The sequence below is a fragment of the Salvia miltiorrhiza genome, chromosome 8, assembly GCF_028751815.1.
Source record: "Salvia miltiorrhiza cultivar Shanhuang (shh) chromosome 8, IMPLAD_Smil_shh, whole genome shotgun sequence".
NCBI classification, from domain to species: domain Eukaryota; kingdom Viridiplantae; phylum Streptophyta; class Magnoliopsida; order Lamiales; family Lamiaceae; genus Salvia; species Salvia miltiorrhiza.
The window spans coordinates 12,189,513-12,205,980 of record NC_080394.1 but is presented as its reverse complement, the minus strand read 5'-3'; the positions used below and the strand labels follow the sequence as shown (position 1 = coordinate 12,205,980).

Below are 16,468 nucleotides of genomic sequence, written 5' to 3'. Positions count from 1 at the left end.
TGCAATTATTGAGTTTATCAAGGATCCAATATGCAAGTTTTGACTGCATACTTTTCACCTTGAAATCCAACATCCTCCCCAATCCAATTGCACAGATAGCATCATCCCGAGTCCGAAAAAATCCACTCCATATTGTAACTATTGCTCAAAAAATTACAAATTGACGGCGACCGTCTTCGGTTCAATAATTCCCAGGACAATCGAAAAATAGGAAACACAATGCTCCCTGAGAAGACGCATGGATTCATCCGTCATACCACAGATGTTCCAGGCAATGATATTCATAAAAAAAAAAAAAAAAAAAAAAAAACAAACTAAAATTCAGCGGAGTGAGCTTCACTCGACTCCACAGCTTCCGACCATCTCTCATTAACCACGTTGTCCATAACGCGGATGCTTTCTTTACTTCCAAGATCGATGACAAAATCACGGTGTTTGTGACCCATATCAGAATTGCGGAGCCTACTTTTAATTCCCTCCTCAAGCCTTGTGTGATTCCCCGTTTTTTGGCCTTTTCTTGTTTTTTTGGTCAGCACGGGCTTTCTTTACCACAATCTCAGCATCCACGACCTCCACCTCCGAAGGCATCGGAGCCTTGGCTAAGGCTAAAATTTGCTCAAGTCTCTGTGCTTTCATGGCATTTTCCATCGCTAAAAGTTTCACCTCCTTGCTATTAATCTCTAGCTCTTTCTCAGTCGGGTCTCTAGCCTTATTCTTCTCTGATCGCTTTAGATATCCATCCGGATTTGCCATCTCCATATTTTGCTCAATCTGCTCCATCTCCAAATGCTCATCATATACCGACTCCTCAGAATCAGAGACAACCACAGCAGCACTCCCCAATTCCACATTGTCCGTGTAAGGTTTATCAACAGAGAAAGCCGCATGAAGGAGATCAGGTCCCGACAAGTATTTGGAAGAATTAGTCTCCATTCTTTGCTTCTCATTGCCAAGAATTTGGAATCTGTTGCTAGCGCCCGAACCTACTAAATTTTGAGCAGGCGTCATTTGCTGAATTCTCGAATCCTTAACTTTATCCGGGTTTTGCTTGTCGCCACGAACTATCTCTTTTTTCTAATGAATCTTCCCGTTCTTGACCACATGCCACTGCTTATCAGCCAAAACGTTTTTGGGGTGATTATCCTTCTCCTCCGTCTTTCCAGCCAAGGGAACTTGAGGCATATTGTCCTTCATGCCCATCTTGTTATGGTCATTCGTGTCCAAAGCTTAGCCCCTCTTGCATTTATCCTGAGCATGTCCATTTAGCTTGCACCTGGAATAATAAAGAGGCAAATTCTCATAAACAAACTCCACGTAAAAAATAAAGGATCTCCTTGAACAAGAAGAGTTTCAGGAAGAGGTTTGGACATGTTGGGAACCTTGTGGAATATCCTAACCCTTGTTTTGATGATACCAAAATTCATAGGACTTAAATGTAATAGACTAGAATCGTTTTTGAACTCAAGTGTTAGAGTTCGTTTCTAGTTTAGTTGCGGTGTCAAAGACTGAAGACTGAAGACTGAAGACTGCAGTTACCAACTGAAGTATCAGTTGAAGAATCAGTTGAAGACTGATTATTTAATGCGCGCCATGGACTGATACTAAAGTCAAGTATCAGTTGAACATTCCTCCTAGGACTGATCTTCCAACGTTCAGAGGAAGCCACGTACGCTCAAGTACAGCCGCATTAAATGCAGAGATATCTCAATATCTTATCCCTGCAGAGGTCATTCCTATCTGGTGGTTACTTTTCAGAGATGTCACATCTCCTGTCCATCAAAGAGAGCCATTTCCACACAGACAAGGAACCTCGAAGATTGAAGCCTCAGCCCAAATTCGAATTGCTCTCCAACGGAAGAAATCTTGAGGACGATTTACGCCAACGGATCTATTCAAGAGTTGTCCTACAAATAGCGCTCGAGGATCACTTCAATCTTCACCGATTCAACGACATAAGCTGAAGCTCTGCCGAAATAGCTAGCCTAAAGCTTAAACCGCCCAAAGCTTGAATCGAAGAAGAGAATTCCAAAGCCAAAATCAGTCACTGCTGATTACATACATTCTCTTAGACCCTAGGCATATATTCTGTGTACCCAGAAGCCAAAGGTCAAACTTGCTTCAAAGAACTCGTTCTTTGTAAGTATAGTTGGCACTCGTTTAAACCTCTCCCCCATAAGAGTGTTTGAGTGACTCGGAGTTTCAGAAGGTGTTCTGAACTCTGATAGGGAAGTCTGAGCACGAGGTGTGCTTAGCAAGGAAATCCTGCGCGAGCTGTGTAGGTGCTGAAATCCTGCGCGAGGTGTGTAGGTAGGGAAACCTTACGCGAGGTGTGTAGGTGCTGAAGAGAGAGTTTATCTTCAGTTCACGGTTTGCAGTGCACCAGGGAAGCACTTGCGGAGTGGATTGTTGGTCTGATCAACCAGCCGTGGATGTAGGAAAGAGTTTTTCCGAACCACGTAAAAGTCTCTGTGTTATTTACAGCTTTCAGTTTTACATTCATAACTGTGTTATTTCAATTGATAAAACTGAATGCTGACTAACTGAAAAGAGAAACCTTAATCCAACTATCTGCTCCACCGAGGCTATTCGAAACTAAGTTTAATTTCTGCTGCGTATGATATCAATCTGACTCACTATCCTCTGATAGTAAGGAAGAGAGATATCATCTTCATCTTTGCAAACACGACTGAAGCCCTTACGTGGATCAGTTAAGTTCCAGTGACTTAACTGATAACTCTTTACTGAAGAGCTTTCAGTATCAGTCGTCAACCCTGTTGGTCAACACTTATTTCGGTTAAACAGGTGTCTTGTTTGCGTGTAAAGTTTCGCTTCTATCTCTGACTGAGATCCCTCTGATTGAGGTTTGTAGATAGTCACAAAAATAGCCTATAGGTGTATTCCCCCCCCCATACACCTATTCGAGACCCCCCCGGACCTAACAGGACATATCTATTTCAATTAGGAGGCGAGCAAACTGTCCAAACTCTCAACCCACGGAGACACTATCAAGTTTCAAGGGATGACCAAGGTAGCGCCCAATCCCCGCAATGATTTCAGGGTGCCAATATTCATTAGGAAGATAGTGTATGCGGACTCAGATGTTCGCAAGAGACAAGTGTTCTTTGAAATGATCAAAATTACGGATCGATTCCCGAACACGAAGATATCCAATAGATAAATCTCATGACGCTTTAGCCTTCGCACAAGCTTTATCCTCAGCCGAGTTGAATTTTATAACAAAATATCCCTTGCCCAAAGGGATGAACTGCCAAGGAGACTTCGGAGTCCAAAGTTTCTGTAACTCCGATTGAACTTCCAACGTCGAACGTGGTTTATCTCCTTTGCATAGCATGATACGATCAATAATGGCAAATTTGAACTCAGAAAGCTGCAGGTTGTAGAGCTCCTTAGGAATTTTAAGAGCAAATTGATCACCTTCCTTAGTGGCTCGTAGTGCGTGGAATTGATGTGCCGGTATGTCAGGTTTTCTCGCCGCTCTGTTGGACGTCGCCGCATTATAAGACTTAGCTGGCTGATCGGCTGCTAAATCCTTCAAACTCTTCTCCTAACCCGGGTTAGGGTTAGGGTTTGTTATAGCATTATCAATCGTACCTGCCGCCATAGTATGTTGCTGGGTAAGGTTAGGTACCGGTGTCGTAGTAAATCTTCGAGGGGACAAACTTCCATCTGGGTCCCTCAACGAAGTCAAGGCTCCAGTAGTTGGAGATGCCAATAGCCACCAGAGAACCATGTTGAGGCAACATCGGTCTCTTCATTGAGAAGTTATTGGAAACCTGGGGCAGGTTAAGTCCCCCCAAACCATGAGCATGTACCGGAGAATGCTCGGAACTCATCGCCGGCCACCGAGACATACGCAGAAAACTATGGTATCGTCATTAGGGTTACGTCGCTAAGGTTTCGCATCTCTCATCCCATGTCCTAATGTTATTGAACTCTTTAATGATAATGTTGAGCCAAATTTGAGATATTGTAAAACTTTTGGATAGTAAAACGTCTATCACTAGAAAATGACAAAAATATTATCTTAAAAAAATATTCATTATAGAAATTTTATTAAGGATGTATCAACTTGTTGGAACTCCAAATCTGTTTAATTAAACATTTGAACTTAGATTATCTATGTGATTTTTTCAAGCTAACATGAATTTGTTGCTTTCCCACTTATTGGGACAATTGCATGGATTTTTTTAATTTCTTGAAAGTTTTTCAAAGTGCAGTTGTTGATTTATCCGATGTTTATTATTGTGCTTTTATTCTTGTTTTAGAAAATTTAATGTTTATTGTTGTTAGTTTTAATAATTGTAGAAAGAAAGCTCAATTTGCGAGTATAATATATTATATGATTATTAAATGGTTAAAATATTTTACTCATATTCCCGATATGTTTTTATTAGCTAAAATGTTTAGATCCTCCCTGAAAAGTTTTAAAGTGGAGTAAGGGTCCCATCAATGATTTTTTTTGTAAATAATAGGGAATTAAAAAGGTAACAAAATGGAGAGTTGTTTGGACCCTAGTACTACAAATGGATGTGACAAATTTTTCGTGGATGAACTGAAAAGGAAGTACAACTTTTTCGTGGATGGAGAGAGTATTTGTTTAGTACTACTATTTATAAATATACAAATCCTCAAGTCGACGTCTTAAATTGATGGTAATTGCATAAAAAGGGTTTTCTCATTCTATCTATTACTACAACAAATGAGCTCTTTGCAGTTTCGGCTTCCATTGTCTCTATTGAGCAAATATTTAACATTGGTGAACTGGCGTTGGACGAAAGAAGAAGTAACATGAATGTTCAAAACATGGAAGCCACAATAGTGCTTGATGATTGGTCAAAAGCCGAATGAGATAATGGTGACGAGTGCCCAAATGAAAAAGTAACCAATTCCAGAAAATTTAATGTCAACGAAGAAGAATTTGATGATTAGGGCCTAAGGGACAAATCACTATTTTATTAGCAATAAAATTGCAACTATAACAGTGTAATTGTAGCACATACAACAAGCAGAGTATCGCATACACATGGACTGAAAAATCGAAAACACAATTAGTAATCCCACACAAGTACCAACACAATATTAAGGCAAATAAACAAAGATGGTGAAGATCTATAAACTAGACACAAATCAAAACAAATAAACTCAAAGAAATAAAATCTAATGATAAAAATACCTATTCTAAGGAATGTTATAACATTAATTAAGCCTATGCATTTAATCTATTGATTCAAATATCAATTTTAATCCAGCTCTGATGAAAATAATACCATCAACAATCTTCTTTAACGAACAACTATGTAAAATTTTCTATCACATTCAAGTCTCAAGAGAATAAATTAACTCCAAATAGCACACAAAGAGTAGCTTTCTATAAGCCAATTGCAACAATAATTTTGTAATTATTGGTTGATAAACCAATTAATCTATGTTCATAAATCATTTTGGTTGATTTTACACCACAAATGATATAAGCAAGTCAATCTCATCACACGATGCCAACCTATGAATGAGCCTTGACCTTGTCGATTTAGAGCAAACACTTGGTGTAAATACTCTTGGATGAAAAGGTTAGAAAATGCAAAAAAAATATGATGGGTGATGAGGACTGAAATATGCACCAGCGCTGTGCTAAACATAACGGGAATATTTCTAGTTATGACTATTATTATTATTGTTATTGTGGTTATTTCTGATATTTGATACAGGATGGCCCTGACTTTCGGCTTGGCTCAGCTCGGCTCCGCTTTCCAACTCTGATGGCTCAATTTCAAGATGTAGATTAGAATAACGGGGCTTGGGCTTAATTCATTGGGTTAATGGGCTTTAAGGGTCTAATGGGCCTAAGGCCTTAAGTTTATATTCATGCTTATAAATAGGGCCTTGGGGCATAGATTAGGACATCATCTCATCATTCATTCATCTCTTGTAAAATGTAATTCTCTGGAAGTACAGTGAAAAAACCCCCAACACCCCGTGGACGTAAGTCTTCTCGACCGAACCACGTAAATCCGGTGTCGTTTACTGCTTTCTAGTTTAGGTGTTGGTTTCTCGTTTCACCAATGGGCGAAGCATTTTGTTTCACACAAAAGATTTATATTTGATGGGGATCTACCATGTGACACTAATTGCGTATATTTAATATCCAATATTAAATTAAAAAATACTCCTTCCGTCCCACGAATCTTGAGTCATTTCCTTATATGGCAAAAAAAAATTCCATTTATTCACATTTTCACCTACCACACTTAACACACTAAATACTAGTATTTTCTTAATTCTCGTGCCAAAAAGAATTGACTCAAGATTCGCGGGACGGATGGAGTAATTATTAGGTGTTGTTTACCCAGGCATATAAAATGCAGACCATATATACTAGACGCCACCTATCCAAACATAATAATGTCGACTACATATATTAGGCGCCGCCTACCCAAGCATAATAACTGTCTCTAACTATTAGAGTTAAATAAAAGTATAAAATCAAATAGTGTGTGATAAATAAAAGTATAAAATCAAATAGTATGTTTATCACACAAAGTAGCATAAAATCTCTACGAATAAAATTAATTAATCTAATTAAAATTCTATTCTCTAATTAAACTATGAATTAATCAATTAGTATTAATTCCAAATTAATATAATTATGCACTATTATCATTTCAACAACAACAACAACAACAACAACAACAACAACAATAATAATAATAATAATAATAATAATAATAATAATAATAATAATAATAATAATAATAATAATAATAATAATAATAAATCTCAAATTAGAGGTGAGTATTCGGTAATTCAGTCAGGTATGGGTAAAAAAAATATCCAACGGCGAATTACTGAAATTTTGAAAATAGTATCTAAGCCAAATCAAATTTATTTTGGCTACCATAGTGAATTAACATAAATATCCAAACTATTATTTTAGTCACTTGTTTAAAAATAATTAAATATTAAAATTTAAAATTTGTTTAATTAATAAATAAATTAGCTAAGCAAATACATATAATTTACAAAATATCACAATTCATTGAACACTAATAACAACAAATATCACAATTCAATAAATAAAAACAAATAGTCCAAACTATCATAATCCTCAAAGTTCAAAATAGGTCATTACCAACACAACAATACTTGATATTATCCAAAGTTTCAACTTCCAAGTTTTCAACAAATAATGAATCAAGCTATCACAAAAGTATAGGTTGAATAGGCTTTAATATAGTAATTTGGTTATAGGTAATTCTGTACCGAAATACCAAAATTTAATTCGATTTTAATCGAATTAACCAAATTAACCGAACCAAATTCAAAATTTCGATTTGGTTGGATTCGGTTATGGATAATTGTGCTCACCTCTATCTCAAATTATATGTATATTAATTCCATATTAATATAATTACTAATTTAATATTATTGTTTCATTTATAATAATAATAATTAAATCAAGATTCATTAATCTAACTAATAAACTAATCCACTTATATTAATTCCAAATCAATATAAATATATATAATATTATTATTTCAAAACAATAATAAATCAAGATTCATTAAACCAATTAATAAATTGATTAATTTATATTAATCCAAAATTAAATACACATACAATTAATATTATTATTTTAAAAATAATAATAATCAAGATTTATTAATCCAATTAATAACTTAAATTCTATAATTGGGATTTAATATTATTAATTCCAAATTAATAACATCTTTTTTTAGGGGAATAAGAATAACATCTTTTTGTAATACAACAGCAAACAATGAGTTGTCATTAAAAGCATCCCACAGCCCAAAAGAATAATATCAGCCAGTAGCAGCAACAGACCCATGCCAATGACTAACAGACAACAACCGGCTGCCCAGATCCAAACCAAAAAGTATCTATATCTGACCCGGGTTCAAATGTGCTAGGGTTTTTGCTCTGTTGCAGTGGCGCTCTATTCTTTGGGTCGTCGCCACTGCGACGTCTGCTTCATCGAAGCGCGCCTCCAGCGTGGCCCCTCGTGACAAGAGCGCGGCCCGCTATTGAAGCACTGCATGTCGACGAGGCAGTTGCTGGGAGAGTGAGAGAGTATCGGTGCTCTGACCAGCATCCGCTTTGTTGCCTAGCAGCATCGTCGACAAGCCATCGCTTTGGCTCCTTGTCGCCAACCGCGCGACTCTCGCTTGCTAAGAAACAGCAGCTGCAATTCTCGGAGTTCCAACACGCGCGCCTCCCCCTCTGTCATCGACGAGGATGGCCCACGGTCATGCAAACGACTTCCGACGCTGGTTTTCTTTGTTGCAGCGAAAATGATTTGATACTTTTCAATCGGTGGCGGTGGGCAGTCGGGGATAGTATTCTGGCGAGCTCCGAGCAGCACCTCTTGTTGTCTCCGTTCATATACATTGTTGGAAGGGTTAATTGTTGATTTTACTTAGACTCAAAGACAAAAAAAATAAAAAAAAATACTCAATAGAAAAGAAAATTATAAAAACTACCCATTTTAAACTTGAAAAGACAAAAGTGTTCTTACTTGATTTGCTGAAATCGCGAACTTTACTTGACATGCTCAACATGCTCGACCGTTGTGAGTCGAGTATATCGAGCATTAGTGTATTTGTGATAAATATATTAATGCTCGACGTGTTTGACCTATGCGAGTCGGCATTAGTGGTAATTACACTAATGCTCGATCTCTGTGTGTCGAGCAATCAAGCATTAGTAGTCGAGCATTCTTAGAAAATAAACTAATGCTCGAGATTTGTGGATTGTGAGTCAAGTATTAGTGGTCGAGCATCAGTGCAAAATACACTAATGCTCGACATAAGGGTTTAAAATATCATAAATGAATAGTATAATTTATATATATTTTATAAAATGTGGTATTTTTAGGTTTTATCTTTCAACAGGGGTATATATCATTTTGTTACTTATTAGTTATTAGAAATGGTTAACTTATTTCTTATATAACACATTAGTTTTGAACCCATGTTTAGTTGCATATTTTTAAACATTAAATGAATAATTATGAGTTATTTTGTTTAGGTTGAGGTGGACTGTTGTTAAATTCCTAAATGTTTTTATTTAATAACAACCAATACCACAAGGTTGAAAAGGTCGTAGCTCTTCTAAAAGGCAACATTTTTTATTTTATTTTTTCTATTTTTGTTTTTCCGATTTCTCTTGAACGAGAGAACGTCTCATTTATGTGATTATATATATCATTGTTCTTTACGTTTAAAGGGTGTTGAACACATACCATTTTTTTATTAATCTTCTTCTTATTTTACTGAGCACTAGTTTATTTTATCTCGAAATTGAGTGAAATAGAGTGTGCATACTTAACTCAATTGTTGTGTTAACTTTGAGGAAGGATCAACAAATAGAACTAGCACATTTTAGTCGACCTAAATCTTTTTAGGGCAGTGTATCCTCCACGGCGCAATCTTTCTTCTTTGCCTTTGTTGTATTTTCGTTGATATTTTATCGAGCACTTTGAGTGCGAATGTTTTCTTTGTTTCTTGCAAGCTTGTTCATCATTTATTTTGTGTTTTTCGTCGAGCACATGGTAGGTGTTTTTCTTTCCTGACTGAAGTTTGGATCAACTTGTGATCCTAACATTCTTAAAATGATTTGTGGCCTTCTCTACTCTAAGGTCGTTGTCGGATTTGTCCAAACTAGAGCCGCTTGAAGGGATGAACTATAAGCGTTGGTCTCAAAAGCTTATGATTTTTTTCGAATAGCTCGAAGTCAACCATGTCCTCTTCAACAACTTCTCGTCGTCAGACTCTGTGTCGGGTTCTGGCACGCACAACCAATACGCTGAAAGAACCATCTGTGACAGCATCTCCGCTGTCTCCGTTCATATACATTTCAATGCTTTCTGCAATTAAATCTACTATGATATCCACGTATATTGTAGATTGTATGCTTTCTGCAATTAAATCTACTATGATATCCACATGTATTGTAGATTGGATGCTTGGTGCATATTATAACTTAATTGTTGTGTAAAAGTGTAGTAATTTCTGCAGTTGAATCAACTAGTATGATATCCACATGTATTTCTGCAGTTGAATCAACTAGTGTAGTAATAATAATTTCCGATGCACAATTCAATCTTTGAAAGCTAAGAAATCTTCAATTGAATTCACGGAGCTTAAAGTATTTACTTAGTTTTGAAAATAGAAAAGTATTTAGTTAATTTTGGAAATAGAAAAATACTACGGGTTATCTCTATTGTATTTCTTTGATTTAGTGTCTAACAAAAAAATCTGTTTATCTATTTAATCATAGAAAACAATCTATTCACCCTAGGTGAACCATACTGTTGTTTTCTTTTATCTCAAATTAATTAATGAGTAATCTATTAATAGTCCTCGTTTTACTTAGTATAGCCCCGATCTAAAATATTACTCAATGTCTCCCATATTTATGCATACATTTCTTTTTGGGTACGTCTCTCAAATTTATGTATACTCTATTTTTAGACACTGCCTCACACATAATTTTCACAATTTTATCTTTGCAATTTACACTATTTACCCACAATCTACTTAACAATATAATTCAATATGAGACTCTTTCTCCACTATCAATACTTCAAATAACTTTTTATTAAAACTTGTGCTGTTGTCAATCATACATATTCATGGAGAATGAGGGGAGTAATAATACATGATTAAGAATTTACTATTTTATCTTATCACTACAAAAAAATTGCATAACTGCGACGAAAACTAATTCCGTTGTAAAACTACAATAGACTAACAACGGAATTCGCGACAAACATTCCATCATCAAAGTTTAACTATAGAACTATTCCGTAGTTAAAAATAAGAAATATTAAATAATTAAAATCTAACGATGGAATTATTCCGTAGTTAAAAATAAAAAATATTAATTAATTAAAGTAATTACAATTTAACAAAAAAATTATTCTGTAGTTAAATATAAAAAATATTAATTAATTAAATTATTAAAATCTAATGACATAATTATTCCGTAATTAAAAATAAAAAATATTAACTAATTAAAATTTAACGATTCCGTAGTTAAAAATAAAAAATACTCCCTCCGTCCCAAAAATGAAGACACACTTCATTTGGGCACGGAGATTAAGGAGAGGTAGTTTAAGTGATAAAGTGAGATAGTTTAGGTGATAAAGTGTTGTGGGTATTTGATTAGTTTAAGTTTAGTGTATTTATTCAAGCTGAATTTAAATTTTTTTAACTTCAAAAATTTTGAAAAATTTATTTTATTTAATTTAATTAATTTTTTTTTGGTCCAGAATTTATATTCAATTGAATTCCGACCACGCCCCCGCCGTCCTCCGCCGCACACCCACCACCCCCTTCCACCACCTCGCCGCCCCCCATGTCCACCCACTGCCACCCCAAACCTCTGAGGCGGCGGAAACAACAAAATTGGGAGATTCTCCAACCCCCATCTTTGCCGCTGGACTCCAAGTTCTTCGACCATCTTAACCAAAACGATCCACTAAATGAAACTCAGAATCGAACCAAAATGTTAACCAAAAAATGAAAATCAAAATCGAGCTAAAAAGAGGACCAAAATCGAGAAGGGGAAGAGAAAGAGGGATGTTCGATGGGGCTAGGGCTCGGCCTTCTACCCTCGTCAGTGTGTGGGCGAGTGGTTGGAGGCTCCGCAGCAGAGTCCGACAGGAGCGACAGCATTGATGGAAGAAATCGACATCTCCGCCGCCCTACAAACCAGAGAAGGGGTATGGGTGGAAGAAATCGAAATCTCTGGCCACTAAAACCAGATCCGCCGCGCCTGCATACCCTAGCCCCAAGATCCGCCGGAGAAGAGGGGTATGGGTGGTGGCTGTTCGACCGGAGAAGGCTCGTTGATGCCGTTCTTACGGCGCCGAGAGAGAGAGGGCGAGACAGAGGCGAGACCACGCCGAGAGAGAGAGGGTGAGACAGAGGCGAGACCACGCCGAGAGAGAGGGTGAGACAAAGGCGATACCGCCGGCAGGGCAGCGGCGGCGCCGTGGTCAGGGCGGCGGCGACGCCAAGAGAGCCGAGAGAGAGAGAATGAGTGAGAATATTCAAGAGAGGGAGAAATGATTTAAGGTTTTATTAGACTTTTATACCCTAATTAGTGATAAATTAATTAATGATTGTTAAGTTCTAATTCTTTCCTTATTTGGAATGTGTCTTTATTATTGGGACAATCCAATAAGGAAAGTGTGTCTTCAATTCACTCGCCCTGCCCCCTAATCAAAACTTTTCTCCCTTTTCACGACTTCTGCGCCACCTTTCCACCGGAGCCGCCGTCGACCGAAGCTGCCGTCAATCAGAGCCACCGTGTAAATTCTGCGTTAGGATTTCGTGATTTTGAAATTAGAATTAGAATTTTGAAATTCGCAGAAAAAAGAGAAATTCGATTGATTTTTAATTTTGAGCTGATTTCTATCCAGGATTTCGTGAGTTTAGCTTTGTTTTTTGTTAATCACTTTTCTTTGTTTGCATAAATATTACTCCATAGTTAATAGTAATTTTGGTTCTATTATGTAATTTTTAGGAAGGGGCAGAAATAGAGGAAGATAACAACGCCGCTGAGGAGATACCGGACGCCGTCGAAGGCGAGGGAGATGAGAAGCAGGACCAGGAGGCTGTGGAACGCCCTCAGAAAACGTCCAAGTATATGACTAAGTATGAGCGGGCGAGAATTTTGGGCGCGCGGGCTCTGCAGATTAGGTTTGGGTTTCTACTGTTTTTGAGGTTTTAGCTTGTACATGTGCTTAATTTTGCGATAATTTTGGTTATTTTTGACATTTCGGTGTGTGTTTTGGCAGCATGAATGCACCGGTGATGGTGGAGTTGGAGGGCGAAACTGATCCACTGGAGTCTAGAGGTAAGAAGGTCGATTATGTATATGATATGTAGAAAACTATATTTTTTTTGGTTAAACTATTCTCATTGCTGATCTTGAATGGGTAAATTGTTGATGTTTTTTAGGAGAAACAGAGTTTTGCCATGTCGAGGAAAATGTGTGGTTATTCAAAAGAAAACTATGTTGGAATAATTTGTTTTTGAATTGAATGCAGGTATGAGAAGAGTTATATGCACCGCGATGTGGTTACGCATGTAGCTGTTTCGGCGGCTGAATTTTTCATAACTGGAAGTGCAGATGGTATGATATTTAACTTAATTTTAGCTGCGCTAAAGTTGCTTAGATGTTATTTTCTTGCTGCAAATTTGTGTTGCTAATTGAGTTCGGATACTTAGTTTGGACTTTGCTAGTGCTTGTATTGTAATTCACTGCCTAAACTAATGCCTGTTGATTCATGAAAACTACTAAATGGAAACTGTTGGAAAGTAAGTTAATTGGAATTTTGGGACTTTGGTTGATTTATGAAAAAGAAAGAAGTGAAGAGGAAATAGAAATCATCTCCTCTCGTTGGACACTTGGTCCTGCTGGCCTTCTGGCATAAAAGTTTCCTACAGAAGCTTGTTCCAGGCTTCTTCAAAAAATAGACATTTCCAGCAAAATAGGGCAGTAAAATATGAGTTTGAATGATATTTTCATTTTGAAATGGTCATGGAATCGGGTCACTCTGACATCTTTTTAAGTATAGCAAACTTCAAACTGTCCCTCAACTGTTCGTGTTGTACTAAAAATGCGTAAAACCGTAGTTTTTTTGGTTAGTTTCGTAGATGATGATCTAAAACCTACTGGGAACAATAAAACCTACTGTACTTTTGCCTCTGTGTAGTTCTTCATTTATTGGTTGTGTCATTTAGAGGGTGATATTATTATTAGGCTGCCACCACTGTACTAAGCATTATAGTCTTTTTACAGGCCACATAAAGTTTTGGAAGAAAAAAACCACTGGTATAGAGTTTGCTAAACATTTTAGGTCGCATATTGGTCCAATTGAAGGCCTTGCGGTGAGTTTCACTTTGTGTCATGCTTTATTAAGACTTTTATTATCAGGTGGTTTTACATCATTTTAGTTCTGCTAATTCTTGTGATGCATCCTTCTGTTTTTTTTCCTTCTCCGTCTCGAACTTACTTTGTAGTTTGTACAAGTAACAACTGTAACATTAACAATTTCGAGGTATAACTCTAATTTGCACACCTTACTGGAACGATTCTGCACAACGACTAACTTGGCCTATTGAATCTGCAAGAAAAATGTAAGTATAGAGACACAAAAAGGAGTGCAGAACTGTAAACTGATAGCTGTACATGCTGGTTTGGAGAAAGGTAAAGGGGTCAAAGAGCAGCTAAATTATATGAGAGCCTAGGATACGAGGATCCCTAAAGTCGAACCTCTTAGTGGAAGAAAGAATGTCCAGGACATCCCAGAGGTGATTTTCTTAACTCAATTTTTATTTGAACAAAACTGTGATATTTGATATATTTCTTTATCTTGTAGGAATTGAGTGGAACTCCAACTATTGTGGTGAGTGGTCACCATGAATGGGTTCACTGAGAACTTTTATGACCATGGCAAGCGATTTAGTTTCTTTTGACAAACTGCACAGCTTGGCAACTGAGGCTGGGTTCGAGGAGGATTTCCTGTCTCATTTCGGAAGTAGAGTTCTCCCGAGTAAGAATAGTGAAGACAGAGAATTTTGGATTGGATTGGTTCATAGAAAACTATCTGTAGCACTAGAAAGAGAGAGTGTTATCAAGGGCAGACACGATCTTTCCAACAAGGTTCGTTTCCAGCCATTCAAGAATCGCAGTTATACTGGAATAAGTTGGATAAAGTGACATCTTTGTTCAAGTTCATTGGCTTTCTTGATCTATAATTTGTTGTATTTTCAATAATGTTGGGTTTCTTTTTTAAGGTTGAAGAGCAAACTTTGGCTACTCTGGCACTGTTTGCGTATCTAGGAAGAGAATCACGGTTATTCTTGTCGAGGCACAACATAAAGGATACTGATGAACAGATTAAAGATTTCATGAGGTATATAGTTGAAGCTGTATTTATTCTTCGCATTTGTGACCAAATATATTGAAGTAGAGGAGTTTTTGCTTCTGAGTGCGGTATCCTCTCTATATATCATGAATTTTCGACACTGTCAGTCTATCAGCTCTTGATGGAGGTGAGTTCGCTTTCAAGACATGGAAACGTTACTGTAAACCGGGGCTCAGATTTGCTTATTTGACAGGTGATAATCGATGATCAGGTGGCTCGACTTATTTGCTGCGTACAACTGCCAGTTTTTCCAAGAAGGGAGGAGATCTATGAGCTAGTCGATTCAGGCAGAGAAGGAAATCATCTTATACACAGTTTTCACCATATGCTATGATGTATCTAGGGATTTGCTCACTACACCAGCTCAACCAGCAAACTCTAGATTCTCGATTGTTGGAATTCTTGCTTCAGAGGTGATCGGCATTCCCACTATTTCTCAGCGTTTGTTGTTGTTATTGAAGGCTTATAGTTGATTTCTCTCTCCTTAGTCAGGGCCTGCTAACAGCATGTCTGGAGGACTACTGGGCTGCTTATGATCGAACAAGGTAAGTTGCGTGTGCCTATCACATTCTTCCAGACTTTAGTCTGTAACAACTCTTTTGTTTTACTATTCTTTCTGGTGGTTATGAGTAATTTGACTTTTATGAGTCGTGAATTATTGCCAACTTTCTGTTCCATTTACCATTAAAGACGGCAGAGCCAACAATGAGGAGATGATTGAAAGCTCAGATGAGGGTGCGAGGTAATGCACAAGCGCAGATGATGTGGCAAGAGGCTCTCGATCGATTTCTATCGGAATGGAGCAGCAAGACATGACATCCACCACCATCTTCATGATTATTATTGTTGGATTTGTTGTTTTATCGATCACTGATTTGTACGAGATTAATTGAATTTTACTTTTAAGATGGTTTGTTAGATACATTAGTAGATGGATTTCTTGAATATTTATGAAATATTGATTTTTTTTTAATAGTATTTGGTATTATTGATGTTCATACAAATTTTGAATTAAAAATATTTTTTTTTTCAAAATAATATAAATATAGCGACAAGAACTATGATGGATTGGAGGCAAGAGTTAACGACGAAATTAGCTATGAAATTATTCTGTAGCTACAGCTTGGACAACCAAATGGCAACTAAAGTTTTAGCTACGGAAAATTTCGTCACTAATCCGTCGTCAAAATTGGCGATAGATTAGTTAGTGACCATGATTCTGGATTCGGAATTTTTTTTGTCGTTATTCCGTCGCTAATAAGATTTAACTACAAATTTTTTGATTTAGTGACATAATTTTTCGTCGCTAAAATACTGTTTTTTTTGTAGTGTATAGCCCATAGCCTCCAAATCAAATACTACCTTATAGCCCTAAATTAGTTACTATTTTTTTTTGTATTTCTTATTCAGAAGCGTGTTATGCAATCTTTTCAGTCATGTTTATTTTTTGAATTTGGATGTATTTGATATCAGCATGAATAGCTTTTATGG

The 16,468-nt window shown here is 36.8% G+C and overlaps 3 protein-coding genes across 8 annotated transcripts; all 3 read left to right on the top strand.

Moving 5' to 3' along the window:
• The first annotated feature begins 6,832 nt into the window (after positions 1-6,832).
• Positions 6,833-10,052, top strand: LOC130998084 (uncharacterized). Its single transcript, XM_057923517.1, has 3 exons — positions 6,833-6,836; positions 7,899-8,434; positions 9,674-10,052. The coding sequence occupies exons 1-3, from the start codon at positions 6,833-6,835 to the stop codon at positions 9,707-9,709; spliced, it is 576 nt and encodes a 191-aa protein (XP_057779500.1). The 3' UTR covers positions 9,710-10,052.
• Positions 10,053-11,625: 1,573 nt separating this feature from the next.
• On the top strand, positions 11,626-13,937 carry LOC130998083 (uncharacterized). Its single transcript, XM_057923516.1, has 6 exons — positions 11,626-11,895; positions 12,227-12,352; positions 12,568-12,743; positions 12,842-12,900; positions 13,094-13,179; positions 13,849-13,937. Exons 1-5 carry the CDS (start codon positions 11,626-11,628, stop codon positions 13,135-13,137), a joined length of 675 nt encoding a protein of 224 aa, XP_057779499.1. The 3' UTR covers positions 13,138-13,179; positions 13,849-13,937.
• Positions 13,878-15,950, top strand: LOC131001052 (uncharacterized). Of its 6 annotated transcripts, none has more exons than XM_057927224.1 (7): positions 13,878-14,360; positions 14,429-14,712; positions 14,847-14,965; positions 15,085-15,104; positions 15,189-15,390; positions 15,466-15,522; positions 15,668-15,950. In XM_057927224.1, exons 2-5 carry the CDS (start codon positions 14,473-14,475, stop codon positions 15,248-15,250), a joined length of 441 nt encoding a protein of 146 aa, XP_057783207.1. In that variant the 5' UTR covers positions 13,878-14,360; positions 14,429-14,472; the 3' UTR covers positions 15,251-15,390; positions 15,466-15,522; positions 15,668-15,950. The 6 variants fall into 6 exon arrangements, with proteins under 6 accessions (XP_057783207.1, XP_057783208.1, XP_057783211.1 ...); XM_057927225.1 differs by having other exon boundaries at positions 13,884-14,360; positions 15,470-15,522; XM_057927228.1 differs by having other exon boundaries at positions 13,886-14,360; positions 15,171-15,390; positions 15,470-15,522.
• Positions 15,951-16,468: the final 518 nt, after the last annotated feature.

Bases quoted from the DNA above. Each gene is read 5' to 3' on its own strand.
- LOC130998084 (XM_057923517.1), top strand. The intron at 8,435-9,673 runs GTTAATTGTTGA...CTCTACTCTAAG, and splicing joins TCATATACATTGTTGGAAGG to GTCGTTGTCGGATTTGTCCA.
- LOC130998083 (XM_057923516.1), top strand. From the start codon at position 11,626: ATGGGGCTAGGGCTCGGCCTTCTACCCTCGTCAGTGTGTGGGCGAGTG. The intron at 12,353-12,567 runs GTAAATTCTGCG...TGTAATTTTTAG, and splicing joins CCGTCAATCAGAGCCACCGT to GAAGGGGCAGAAATAGAGGA. The intron at 12,901-13,093 runs GTAAGAAGGTCG...AATTGAATGCAG, and splicing joins TGATCCACTGGAGTCTAGAG to GTATGAGAAGAGTTATATGC.
- LOC131001052 (XM_057927224.1), top strand. From the start codon at position 14,473: ATGGGTTCACTGAGAACTTTTATGACCATGGCAAGCGATTTAGTTTCT. The intron at 14,713-14,846 runs GTTCGTTTCCAG...TTCTTTTTTAAG, and splicing joins GACACGATCTTTCCAACAAG to GTTGAAGAGCAAACTTTGGC. The intron at 15,105-15,188 runs GTGAGTTCGCTT...ATCGATGATCAG, and splicing joins TCTATCAGCTCTTGATGGAG to GTGGCTCGACTTATTTGCTG.